At 35.8% G+C, this 14,170-nt stretch overlaps 1 protein-coding gene across 1 annotated transcript in view; it reads left to right on the top strand.

Moving 5' to 3' along the window:
• The first annotated feature begins 559 nt into the window (after positions 1-559).
• tmtopsb (teleost multiple tissue opsin b) overlaps positions 560-14,170 on the top strand; it is a 66,479-nt gene continuing 52,868 nt past the window's right edge. Inside the window, 3 exon segments of the mRNA XM_056450720.1 lie at positions 560-658; positions 660-1,080; positions 11,211-11,539. Of these exon segments, the coding sequence (XP_056306695.1) occupies positions 560-658; positions 660-1,080; positions 11,211-11,539 (849 nt within the window).

The raw sequence follows: 14,170 nt of genomic DNA, 5'->3' as shown, positions 1-14,170 counted from the left end.
CATCAGACTCTTAAAGCTGATATTTAATGCGAATGTGAATTCATGTTGTTTCCGAATATATCTTTTACTTGAAAAAAAAATCATAAAACTGTAACAATTGAGCCCAAGTTATGAAACTTGTGTGAGCTTTGAAAATGTTTATTTGGTCACCGAATTGCTTTCATTTATTTTATAACATGGTATATTTACAAAGTTCATATTGTAAAATATGTAGTCTAAAACTATAATTTATAATATTTTTTTAATCATAATTTCGTATTTAAAAAATTAAATCAATTATAAACCTTTTTCCACGTTTACTTTTTAGTTGTGCGGATTCATGTATGCCTGGACCAACAGATAGATTCAACTCTGAAAGCTTCAATTAACTTAACTGCATTTTGGCCAATCAACAAGGCATGATTTTTTAGAGTAAAAGACGTACGAGTGCTATTGGCATATGAAGATCGGTGGCTTGAGACGTAGACGTCAGCTTGGCGGGGGGTAATAAAAACTCCCATTCATCCCGAGGAGGGGCATAATTGGCTTGACCACATCTAGGAACCTCTATCTAGAGTATATGTGGCAACAATGCACTTGTGCATTTGGTGAACTCCAGAACCACAGAAATTATGGGTTAGAAAACTCTCCAAAACTTAAATGGATTACAAAGCACAGACTCTCGTTTTAAAACCAAACTGATTAAATCCTTTACACAAGCCATAATTAATGGTGCAATGATTGAGTCTAACGTGAGTCGGAGTTGCGAGTGGTGCGCTGGAGGAGGTGACGGGACCGGCGCGCACTTGGATGAAAATCACTCAGACCACAGTCTGAGCCCGACAGGACACTTGATAGTCGCAGTGTGCCTTGGATTCATCGGAACTTTCGGTTTTCTCAACAACACGCTCGTGCTCGTCCTGTTCTGTCGCTACAAAGTGCTTCGCTCGCCTATGAACTGTCTTCTGATCAGCATCTCAGTGAGCGATCTGCTGGTCTGCGTCCTCGGCACTCCGTTCAGCTTCGCCGCCAGCACGCAGGGTCGCTGGCTCATCGGGCGCGCGGGATGCGTGTGGTACGGTTTCATCAATTCATTCCTGGGTGAGTCTGCTGTATGTTACAGCGATGTCATTAAACATTTAAAATAGGATTTGAATGCACGTGGGTGATTAGGTGTTTCAATCACTACTATGTTCGTTTTTAAATCCTGACAATGTCCTGATTTGTCTTGGTTATTGGATGGGCTACTAATGTTTTGAATGCGCATTTTCACAACGTGGCGGAATGTACTTGGCATGCTCCTCTGGGACGTTTTAGGAACCTCTCTGCCATGTCTTACTGTTAAACAACGTCCTCAAAATATTACTGTACAAACGTAAAATAGTGTATTACCATTAATACCAGTGTGAGAAAGAATTGAAGTTAACATTTGAAGTGGATCAAAAATGTTTTTTAAAATTGTCCTAAGACAAGAATGGGTCTTGTTCAATAATTTTAGGAAAATCAATTTGACGAAAGGGTTTGTCCACTACAATGGTTGACTACTACCTATATATATATATATATATATATATATATATATATATATATATATATATATATATCACACCTTCATACTTAAACTTACCCTTCTGATTTCACGTTCATGTCATAGCTATTATCACTGTATCCCTTTTTAGCTGTGAGTAAACTGCTCTTAAGTGTTTTCACAACAGTTATCATTTATCATTGTCAAAGTTGTATGCAAGATATTAATATGATTTGTCGTGAGGTAAAAGCGTCTCGCTCCAGAAGCTCCTGTCAGGCTCGTGCGCGCACTTTTTTTGTCAGTTTAATGTTTTCTTCGCCAGGGAGAGATGCTGATACTCCTGTTCAGCAAGGCTCATCCCTTCCAAAAGTTGCAGTAGGCTAAAATGAATAGCCTAATTGCAATTTACTTAAGTGAGTCATTGTCATTTGTGGTAAATTGCCTATTGTTGGCGCATATATAGATTGTTGGAAAAGTTCCCTTCTGAAAAGAAACAATAGAACCACCAGATAAGTTTTAATGGATTTTGATAAAAAATATCAATTACCTATTTCAATCAATCAAGTGTTGACCGTTACAAATTGTATATTTTATTGTTTTGATGTGTTTTGGGACATTTCCCAATAGAATTTAGCCATTTGTTATTGCCACCAATATTGACAAATTAGATCCCCACAGGGACAGTTACAATTAGTTTCCATTAAAACCAATACAACTACCATTAATGATTATGTAATTTTTTTCCAGCAATGTCATGGTAGTATTATTACTATATTTTAAAATACTTTAATACAAAGTCACACATCAAAATTGTAAATCTGAGCAAACTCAAATCGTTGGCATATAAATTAAGAAATGTGCCAGTGTCTGTATGTGTGATTAGATTTACAGTTTGGTTTGTGTTAAAATAAGTCCTTTATATACTTGTAATGTTTTACTAGGACATTCATTTTACTCACATTTCTGGTAACTGTAAAATCCTGGTAAAACATCCATTAAAAATAACACTGTGAATTCCACTGTTCAAACAGTATATTGTCCCCCATTTTTATGCAATACAATAAGGGATGTAGTGCACTATAAACCTCGTAGTAACTTTATCTATCATATCTGTTTACACATAATAGAAAAGCAGGATGTGACCCCCCCCCCCCCTACTTATAGATGGCAATCGGTTAAACTTGTCTTGGTTATGGTTATCAGTTTTAGATTTTGGAACTACATCTATAATGCAGTAACTAAAAGTGTACCATAGTAATGCCTTTTTCTGAAAATGTACCAAAGTAGAACTGTGACAGTGTGCTATACATCTGACATGACATGTAAATATCACAGTACATGAAAAGAACATATAGTATTATCTGATATTATCAATGCACATAGCATTTCTGTTTGTATGTAAACATGATTTTGAGTACTACACCAGAGAAAAGCTCAAAGTACAATACAATAGGTAAAAAAATCCAATCCACTACTAAAATTGAATGCTTTCCAAGGTTACAACCCACCGTAAGAAGTTCATTGTGCTTTTTCAACCACTTTGAATTTGTTTACCGATGAAGAAAATGAAAATGGAATGATTTAATGTGTTGAAAACTCATTAAATAAGTCGAAATGACAAAGAATTGGAAACAAAGCTGATGAAAACATTCTTTCCACGGCGCACTATTGAAAAGACCCATAAGTCTTCATAATTGAAAAGACAGAGGTGGGGCGGAGGTGTATTCCTCCCCTGATTAAGGTTTAACACCTGACCTGAAGGCGAGGAGAGCTGTGTTCAGCCAAATGAGATGAATGCTGTCCCGTAGTTGACCCATAACACAGGCTGGGACAGAGGCGGGTATTGTGTTTCCAGTGAGCAGAATAGCTGTTTTTGTTGTTAATTAACAGGTGTCAATTTTCACATGGTGGAAATCCTTTAGATCGACTTGGCCTGTGTTATATAATGTAAAATCAATGCACAAGAAGTCTATAAGAAAAATGTAGTCGGTAATTAATGAATACTGTTGACGTGTTATGACTGGTCAAAGCTGGTCTGCTAAACGAAACTAAACGAATAACCCTTTGTTCAATAAAACTATGCTTACGGGTGAACTAAGTGTGCTTTTATAGAGAAAGCCTTTGTAATTGGTTGCGCTCTTTGAAAGCCTAATGAAAATGGCCTCTCGTTGCTTTGAAAAGGCTCATTACTCGCTTTCCTGATTAGCTGTCATCAGGAACCGCCATAAGTTGCTTCAGAATGTCTAATGACGTTAATTGTAAGCAGTGAGTGGACTGTATAGCTACTTGTTTCACTGATCTGTCTTGAAAAAACACTGATGATGTGCTAGCAATGCTATATTACTTAAAAGACAAAGATACATTCGGTTTCATGTTTCTTTGAAATATCAGTAGCCCGCAGCAAATACATTGCCACGCTCAAGACATTGCTTCATCCGGACATGATATCCGGATGAAGCAATGTCCAATGTCAATGCTGGTGTTGCGTATGCAAATCAAGTGGTTAAATATTAAAAACATCCTTCAAGCTTATAATTAAATAGTCAAGCTTGTAGTAGGACTGCCCATTATGACGATTTACGGTTGAAGTCAGAATTTATTAGCCCCTCTGTATATTTTTTCCACAATTTCTGTTTAAAGGAAAGATGATACAACATAATGGTTTTAATAACTAATTTCTAATAACTAATTTCATTTATCTTTGACATGATGACAGTACATATAATTTTACTAGATATTTTTCAAGATACTAGTATTCAGTTTGAATTATAATTTAAAGGCTAAACTAGTTTGGTTAAATAGGTAATTCGTTGTATAAGAGTGCTCGTAGTCAATCAAAAAAAAGTGTGTGTATATATATATATATATATATATTGCTTAAAAGAGCTAAAAATTTTGACCTTAAAATGCTTTTTAAAAAATTTAAAACAGCTTTTATTGCCAAAATAAAACAAAAAAGATTTTTTCCTGAAGAAAAAATATTATAGGCAATATTGTGAAAATTCCTTGCTCTGTTAATCATTTGGGAAATATTTAAATAAGGAAAGAAATTCACAGCTGGACTTCAACTGTATATCGTATGGACAAAATCCAAACTCATATCATTTCATTTCATATTGTTTTACTCTATTATTTAATTTCTAGTATTGCAAAATATATTGCTTATGGTACCACTTTTTCATCGTTTGAATGAGCGCAATCTTACGCGCACGCTTGAAAGCACAATGCTTACATTTTGCATTTTATTTAGCAATGTTTTATGTTGGCTCTGTAATCTTTAGTATGGGAGAAATGTTTTATACTTCATTTGTATTTATATTATATTTTACATTAATCAAACATTTGCCCTGAAGTTCTAAATGAAGTGAGAAAAGCGTGCGTGAGCGTGTGAGTGCAGTTTTGAGTTTACAGTTTAAAATGTAAAAAATAAATGGTTCACTATTTTCCTTGTGTTCAGTATACATAAACTATTGATTGACTGAATTTACAGAACTCTACTATATTGTGATATTAGATTTTTGTTGTATCACTCAGCCCTGTCTTATAGTCTCTTTCAGCATATTCATTTTTGAGTCAAGGCCTTTCTTAGCAACTTTTTGTATGACTAAGGTTGAAGGATTTTGCAAGAGTATTTTAATGAAAACTAAATGCGAGAGACCTGAAAGGCAGATTCATTCTTTGGTTACTGCAAACAGTAGCACATACAGCAGCAAAGAAATACTGAAATTCACAAACTGTATGTGACTCAGGACCGCCATCATAAGGGCCAATTTGATGAAATCGAGGTTTATACATTATCTGAAAGTGGAATAAATAAGCTTATTATTAATTTGTTAGGATAGAGTTGGACAGTATTTGGCAGAGATACAACTAGTTGATCATATGAAATCTGAGGCTTCAAAGAAATCGAAATATTAAGAAAATTTTAGTTTAAAGTTTCTTTATATTCATCAGGGTACGCCACAGCGGAATGAACCGCAAACTGATCCATCACTTTTTTATAGCAGATACCCTTCCAACTGCAATCAAGTGCTGGGAAACATCCAAACACACTGATTCACAAACATACACTAGAGCCAAATTAGCTTATTCAATTCACCTAAAGCACATGTGTTTGGATTGTGGGGGAAACCAGAGCACCCAGAGGAAGCCCACGCAAACACGGGGAGAACATGCATATTCCACACAGGAATGCCAACTGACCCAATCGGGACTTGAATCAGCGACCTTCTTGCTATGAGGTGACAGTGCTAACCATTGAGCCACCGTGTCGGCCCACGCTTGTTACCAATCATAAATTAACTTTTGATATATTAACAGTAGGTTATTTAGAAAATGTCTTCATGGAATCATTACTTAATATTCTAAAAAAAATTGTGTTTGGCATAAAAGAAAAATCGATAATTTTTACTTGCTGTTCTTACAAATATACTCATGCAATTTAGTTGGTTTATGCTCCAGCCCCCCTGAATTATTAGCCCCCCTGTTTATTTTTTCCCCCAATTTTTTTCAACACAATTCTAAACATAATAATTAAAATAACTAATTTCTAATAACTGATTAATTTTATCTTTGCTATGATGACAGTAAATAATATTTGAAGACACTTCTATACAGCTTAAAGTGACATTTAAAGGCTTAAATAGCTTAATTAGGTTAACTAGGCAGGTTAGGGTAATTAGGCAAGTTATTGTATAACAATGGTTTGTTTTGTAGACTATTGAAAAAAAAGCTGAAAGGGATAATAATTTTGACCTTAAAATGTATTCTAGTCAAAATACAACAAATAAGACTGTCTCCAGAAGAAAAAATATTATCAGACATACTGTGAAAATTTCCTTGCTCTGTTAAACATCATTGGGGAAATAATTAAAATAGAAAAAAAATAAATAAAAGGGGTGCTACTCTGACTTCAACTGTATGTTGACATCTGAAATGGAGGAATATAAAAGCTGCACATTAGTCGTTTTTGCAAAAAGTTTGGTTTCTTAGTATTGACACATTTGTCACTCCTACCCGTCACTATTTTAGATCTTGTTTGGCTTTATTGTAAAAAAAAAAAAAAAAAAAAAAGAAAAAACACACACATTCCCATGTGCCTTACCAGAAGACCTTCCAGTCAGTCACATCTCAATATAGTGTGAACACCTGCTCTTCACAGTTAAAATGACTCTGGCATGAGAGCTGCCTTCAGTTTCAGGTGAGATATTTTAGGATCCCCTTGAGTTTTTTTGGTTTTGCCAGCACAAATGACAGTACATTGCACAATGACGGGAAGAGGGCAGAGTAAAACCTATAAATCACTCCTGTGCAGATGATAAAAAACAACAAATACATTTGAGTTTGTTTACATTTTATTAAGGTGCGCATTGTTAAGCGCACAATGTCTGAAAAAAATTGAGTTTGTATACTTTCAGCCTCTTCTAGCGGTAATTGAAAAATGCATTTGATCACTTTGCATTCATAATGTAAACGTTTATGTGAACAAATCCATTCAAAATGCCTCAAAGATCAGCTGTATACCTACTAACCTAATGTATGATGATCACAATTTGATATATTTTGAGAAAATGCATCAAAGTAAGGTATCTATATACTTAAATTAAATGTGTCATTTGATCTACTGTTTTTCATAGAACAATATAAAATGGTGTAAAGTTAAAAAGTTACACACACACTCACACACACTCACACGTCATACAGTCTTATGCAAAATATTGGGCACCCCTCTGTGGCTGCATAATAACGTGCTCTTTCTTCATAAGAGAAGATCGCAGTGAAATGCCAGATAATGCTAGATAATGTCATGTTTTTCAGACAGAAATATGTAGTGTAGCAGTATTGAGATGTGTGAAATTAAACTGAAACTGAAAATAGACATGATATAATGTTCTAGAATGGCCACCCCAGTCTCCAGACTTAAACATCATTGAATATCTAAGAGTTGATTTAAAAAGGGCTGTTCATGCTTGGCACCCATCAAACCTGATTGAACTAGAGAAATTGTGCAAGGAAGAATGGTCCAAAATGCCTTCAGCAAGACTTCAGAGAGTTATCCTTGACTATAACTAGCGTCTACAGGCTGTTATTTCAGCAAAATGTGGCTGTACAAAAGATTGATGTCATTCATCTGTTGGGGTGCCCAAATTTTTGCACCTGTCTGTTTTTGTTTAAATTTAAATTGCATTGCATTGCATCTGTTGACTAAATGAATGTTTTGTCAAAACTGAAATGTTGCTTTTCCCTTAGGGTATAAAATATATCCAAATGAAATTGCTGATTTGAAAGGCCAGTAGGCTATGGCTTGCAATTATGAAAATTATCAAGGGTGGCCAAACTTTTACATAAAACTGTATACAGTCTTTAGAGTTGAAATAAATAAAAAATTTAACAACAAAAAAAAACTGAGCAAAAAGTACACACTGAAAATGATGCAGGATTTACTTTGAAAGGTTTTTCAAATCAAAAACGAACATTGCCTCTCTCTTGTCTCATTTATATGTAAATGGTGTGAACAAATAATTCCTAAAATTAGATCAAAATATCAGAAAAAAGCCCATACATAGACCCACCCATACACTTTCCCCTCAAAAGAATCAGGAAAGTGGTTAAAAGTAAACAAAACAGATAGATAAACACTAGGTTTAAGCAAATATGTGTTTCCTTTGTCTGTTTGTGATTGATTGAAATGCATCTAGACATAAACCAATAAAAGTGTGCAATTTCCCATTATTTTTCTTGTTAAAGGAACACTATTTTTTGAAAATATGCACATTTTACAACTCCCTAGAGTTACACCACTGAGATTTACCATTTTAGAATGCATCCAGTTGATATCCGAGTCTGACAGGAGCACTTTTAGCTTAGCATAAATCAATAAATCGGATTAGACTATTAGCATTTCACTCACAAATCACCAAAGAGCTTTGATAATTTTTCTATTTAAAGCTGAACTCTTTTGTAGTTACATTTAGTAAAACTGACAGAAAATTTAAAAGTTCCTGTTTTCTAGGCTGATGTGGTTAGGAACTATACTCTCATTTAGGCAAAATAATCAAGGAACTTTGCTGCAGTACCATGACTGCAGCAGGTACAATGATATCCCTACAGAAAAAACAGGTTGGCTGGTTTTAGCTGGTCGACCAGCCTGGTTTTAGAGGGGTTTTGGCCATTTCCTGGCTGGTTTCCAACCATTTCCAGCCTGGTCTTAGCTGGTCAGGCTGGCAAATGACCAGCTAAAACCAGCTTGACCAGCCTAGACAAGTTGGGAGCCCAGCCAAAACCAGCTATGTCCATCTTAAACCAGGCTGGTCAAGCTGGTTTTAGCTGGTCATTTTCTAGCCTGACCAGCTAAGACCAGGCTGGAAACCAACCTGGAAATGGCCAAAACCCCTCTAAAACCAGGCTGGTCAACTAGCTAAAACCAGCCAACCAGCCTAGGCTGGTTTAAGCTGGATTTTTCAGCAGGGATATATTAATATATGGTACTTAATCATACTATATTAATATAATTGTGCCTGCTGCAGCCATGGTACGGCAGCAAATTTCCTTAATTGTAGGTCTTACATCGACACGCTCCCCACATCATTCTTTAAAACGGTGTTGACCTGCTTAGAAATGGATCTTCTAAAAGTGGTAAATGCTTCACTTCTCTCGGGGATTTTTCCTAACTCACTTAAAACTGCAGTTGTTAAACCCCTCTTGAAGAAGAGCAACCTGGATAACACCATATTGAGCAATTACAGGCCCATCTCAAATCTCCCTTTCATTGGCAAAATCATTGAAAAAGTTGTTTTTAACCAGGTTAACAAGTTCCTAAACTACAAGGGGTGTTTGGACAATTTTCAATCTGGTTTCAGACCACATCACAGTACAGAGAGCGCCCTTATAAAGATAATCAATGATATCCGCCTAAATACAGATTCAGGCAAACTAACAGTGCTGGTACTGCTCGATCTCAGTGCTGCATTTGACACTGTCGATCACAGCATACTTCTGGATAGGCTGGAAAACTGGGTTGGGCTGTCTGGGACGGTCCTCAAATGGTTCAGATCTTACCTTGAAGGAAGAGGTTACTATGTCAGTATAGGTGACCATAGATCAGGGTGGACACCCATGACATGTGGAGTCCCACAAGGCTCGATTCTGGCACCACTCCTGTTCAACCTTTATATGCTCCCTCTGAGCCAAATAATGAGAAAGAACCAAATCTCCTACCACAGCTATGCTGATGACACTCAAATCTACCTAGCCTTACTGCCTAATGACTACAGCCCCATTGACACCCTCTGCCAATGCATTGATGAAATTAACAATTGGATGTGCCAAAACTTTCTTCAGTTAAACAAAGAGAAAACTGAAGTCATTGCGTTTGGGAACAGAGATGAGGTTCTCAAGGTGAATGCGTACCTTGGCTCTAAGGGTCAAACAACAAAACATAAGGTCAAGAATCTTGGTGTGACTCTGGAGTCAGATCTGAGTTTCAATAGTCATATCAAAGCAGTTAGTAAATCAGCATACTATCATCTCAAAAACATTGCAAGAATTAGATGCTTTGTTTCCAGTGAAGACTTAGAGAAACTTGTTCATGCTTTTATCAGCAGCAGGGTGGATTACTGTAATGGCCTCCTCACTGGCCTTCCCAAAAAGACAGTCAGACAGTTGCAGCTCATCCAGAACGCTGCGGCCAGAATTCTGACCAGAACCAGGAAATCAGAGCACATCACACCTGTCCTCAGGTCTTTACACTGGCTCCCAGTCACATTTAGAATAGATTTTAAAGTATTATTACTGGTCTATAAATCACTAAATGGCCTAGGACCTCAATACATTATAGATATGCTCACTGAATACAAACCTAACAGATCACTCAGATCTTTAGGATCAAATAGATTAGAAATCCCAAGAGTTCAGTCAAAGCAGGGTGAATCGGCTTTCAGCTACTACGCCCCTCGTTGCTGGAATCAGCTTCCAGAAATGATCAGATGTGCTCCAACATTAGGCACATTCAAATCAAGACTGAAAACACATCTGTTTAGCTGTGCCTTTACTGAATGAGCACTGTGCTACGTCCGACAGATCGAACTACTATGTTTTTCTCTTCTTTTTAATTCTTTTATAACACATTTTATCAGCTTTTATTTTATTTTATTTTTATTCTTACCATTTTTATGTTTGTTTTTATTTCTCTTATAATTGTTTCTTTTATTCCTGTTTATGTAAAGCACTTTGAATTGCCACTGTGTATGAAATGTGCTATATAAATAAACTTGCCTTGCCTTGCCTTGCCTTACATGATGTAACTAAAAAAGAGTCAAACTGTAAGTAGGAAAGTTATTAAAACTCTTCTGTCATTTTTGAGTGAGATGCTAATGGTCTAATTCGATTTAATGATTTATGCTAAGCTAAGCTAAGCGTGCTTCAGCCAGACCCAGAATGGATTAAAAATGGTAAAACTCAACTGTTTAACTCTAGGGGACTTGCAAAATCGGCTTATTTCCCAAAAAAGTGAAGTGTTCCATTAAGCAAAGTAAACCCGCAGCATTTGGTTTGTCATAGATTTGCAGTGCATGCAATAAAACACCTTTTACACAATGTAAACAAGCTCTCAAAGCCAATAAGGATCTGTAAGCCTCCCAGGATTGCAGCCATTATTCATTACTGAGCAATATGTTGTCTGTGTATCTCTCTTGTGTTTGTACAGGCGTCGTGTCTCTAATCTCTCTGGCGGTTCTCTCATACGAGCGTTACTGCACCATGATGGGCTCCACACAGGCCGACTCCACCAACTACCGAAAAGTGGTCATAGGCATTGCTTTCTCCTGGATTTATTCCATGGTTTGGACTCTTCCGCCACTGTTCGGATGGAGCTGCTACGGTCCGGAGGGTCCCGGCACCACCTGCAGTGTCAACTGGGCCGCGCGGACACCCAACAACGTGTCTTACATTGTCTGTCTGTTTGTCTTCTGCCTTATTCTCCCTTTTATCGTGATTGTCTACAGCTACGGCAGACTCCTTCAGGCTATCACACAGGTAGGTGTCAAAACCGTTGCTGTCTACTACAACTGATGAGTTATTGATTCTGGAGAAGATTTATGTTTGATATTACCGACTGTTATGTTGGATTTATTGAAGCTTGGCTTGTTTTTTTTGTTTTTTGTTTTTTGTTTTTTTGTTGTTGTTATGGGTTTCACACTAGATTTGGCCAGGCCCACTGGAGTTAACTGGTATATTAAATAAACTGCTTTTCTCCAAAGTGACCATATGAGTAAATAGAAAGCTCTAAATAGAGACTTAATCTTAAGATGTTTCAATGGTTTTACATTAACTTCAGGGTTTCACAAATGCTAATTAAGAAAGGAGTTGCAATGTGACATCATGTAAAAGAAATCCACATATACTCAGTAGTTTGGGTCACTGAGACTTTAAAATACTTTTATATAGTAATGAAACATTAACACACCAAAAGTGACAAATGTTGCTATATATATACACACAGTATGTGTGTGTGTGTGTGTATGTTTATATATATAAAATACTTTTTACGCTGGACCACAAACCCAATCATAAGTGTTTTTTTTTTTTTTAACTGAGACTTAGACATAATCTAAAAGCTAAAAAAGCATTCCATTGATTAATTTGTTAGGATATTACCAGAAAATCTGGAATTTGAGGGTTTAAAAAACATAAATATTGAGAAAGTCACCACTAAATGTGCTCAAATTAGAATTTTTAAAAAAATATTTATTTATGTTATATATATATGTGTATATGTGTATATGTGTGTGTGTGTGTGTGTGTGTGTGTGTGTGTGTATTTGTGTGTGTGTGTGTATACATATATATACATATATATATATATATACAGCTTACATAAATAAATATAAAAATCTATTTTTTTCTAATTTGAACACATTTAGAGGCGACTTTCTCAATATTTATGTTTTTATACATATGTAAGGTTTTGTGGTCCAGCATCTAATATTTTTTTTTACACTGGACCACAAACCCAATCAAAAGTGTAATTTTAAAAAAATTGAGATTTATACATAATCTAAATGCAGAAAAATAAGCTTTGATAGTTAAATTTGATAGTATATGACCATAAAATCTGTAATTTAGGGGTCCAAAAATGTAAATATTGAGAAAATGTCCTTTAAATGTTATCATATTAAGCTCTCAGCAATATATATATACAGTTGAAATCAGAATTATTAGCCCCACTGTTTGTTTGTTTCCCCAATTTCTGTTTAACGGAGAGAAGATTTTTTCAACACATTTCTAAACATTCAATCGTTCATTTTCTTTTCGGCGTAGTCCCTCTATTAACCTGGGGTCGCCACAGCAGAATAAACCACCGCCAACTTATCTAGCATATGTTTTTGCAGCAGATGCAATTCCAATTGCAACCCATCACTGGTAAACATCCATAAACACTCATTTACACACATATACTACGGACAATTTAGCTTACCCAATTTACCTGTAGCGCTTGCATTTGGACTTGTGGGGGATACCAGAGAACCCACGCAAATTCCACACAGATATGCCAACTGACCCAGCTAGGGCTTGAACCAATGACCTTCTTGCTGTGAGGCAATTGTGCTACCCACTGCGCCACCATGCTGCCCTATTTCTAAACATAATAATTTTAATTACTCATTTCTAATAACTGATTTATTTTATCTTTGCCATGATGACAGTACATAATATTTGACTAGATATTTTTCAAGACACTAGAATTCAGCTTAAAGTGACATTTAAAGGCTTAACTTGGTTAATTAGGTTAACTAGGCAGGTTAAGGTAATTGGGGAAGTTATTGTATAACGATGGTTTGTTCTGTTGACTGTCGAAAAAAATGAGCTCAAAGGGGCTAATAATATTGACCTTAAAATAGTTTAAAAAATTAAAAGCTGCTTTTATTCTCACCGAAATGAAACAAATAAGACTTTCGCCAGAAGAAAAAATATTATAGGAAATACTGTGAAAATTTCTTTGCTCTGTTAAACATAATTTGGGAAATATTTCAAAAAGAAAAAAAAAAATCAAAGGGGGGCTAATTCTGACTTCAACTTTACATGCCAACACACCCACATAATTGATATTACATAATTATAATTCATTTGGCCTTCAGTGCTCACTGCTCAAGCAGAAAACCGGGAAAAAAGAGTGATTGTTTGCTTTAAAAACTGTGCCAAAATATGACATATTTTAAATAAAAATCCTGAGCCCTTGCCAACTAAATGAAAACATCCACTTCAGCTCTGAGTTGTCATCACATCTCAAAAGTCATGCCTATATTTATTCCTGTTTCAGCACAGACTCTGTCGCTTTCCCTTTTTTGACTGCTGTTAGAAATTTCCTGGTTTTGACAACAGGTGATTGTCTAGATGTCATGATGATTGCCGTTTACAGCTTTTTCGATTAAAAGCGGCCATCTAGATGACATGTTTAAATTCTAATCAACTGTCAGAAAAGGCTAGAAAATCATCCTCAGCCCTGATGTGTGGCAACAAATGATATCCACTGACATTTCCAATGAATAGGACTCAACAGCTCAGTATATACGTCTGTCATTTGGGATACACAACATATCATCTGCCACATCAGTATCGTCTGATAAATGCTTATTTATGTTGCCAGTATTAGTAAAACCTACAGTAT

The sequence above is a fragment of the Danio aesculapii genome, chromosome 24 (assembly GCF_903798145.1).
Source record: "Danio aesculapii chromosome 24, fDanAes4.1, whole genome shotgun sequence".
In the NCBI taxonomy this organism is placed as follows: domain Eukaryota; kingdom Metazoa; phylum Chordata; class Actinopteri; order Cypriniformes; family Danionidae; genus Danio; species Danio aesculapii.
This window is presented reverse-complemented; position numbering and strand designations above follow the sequence as displayed.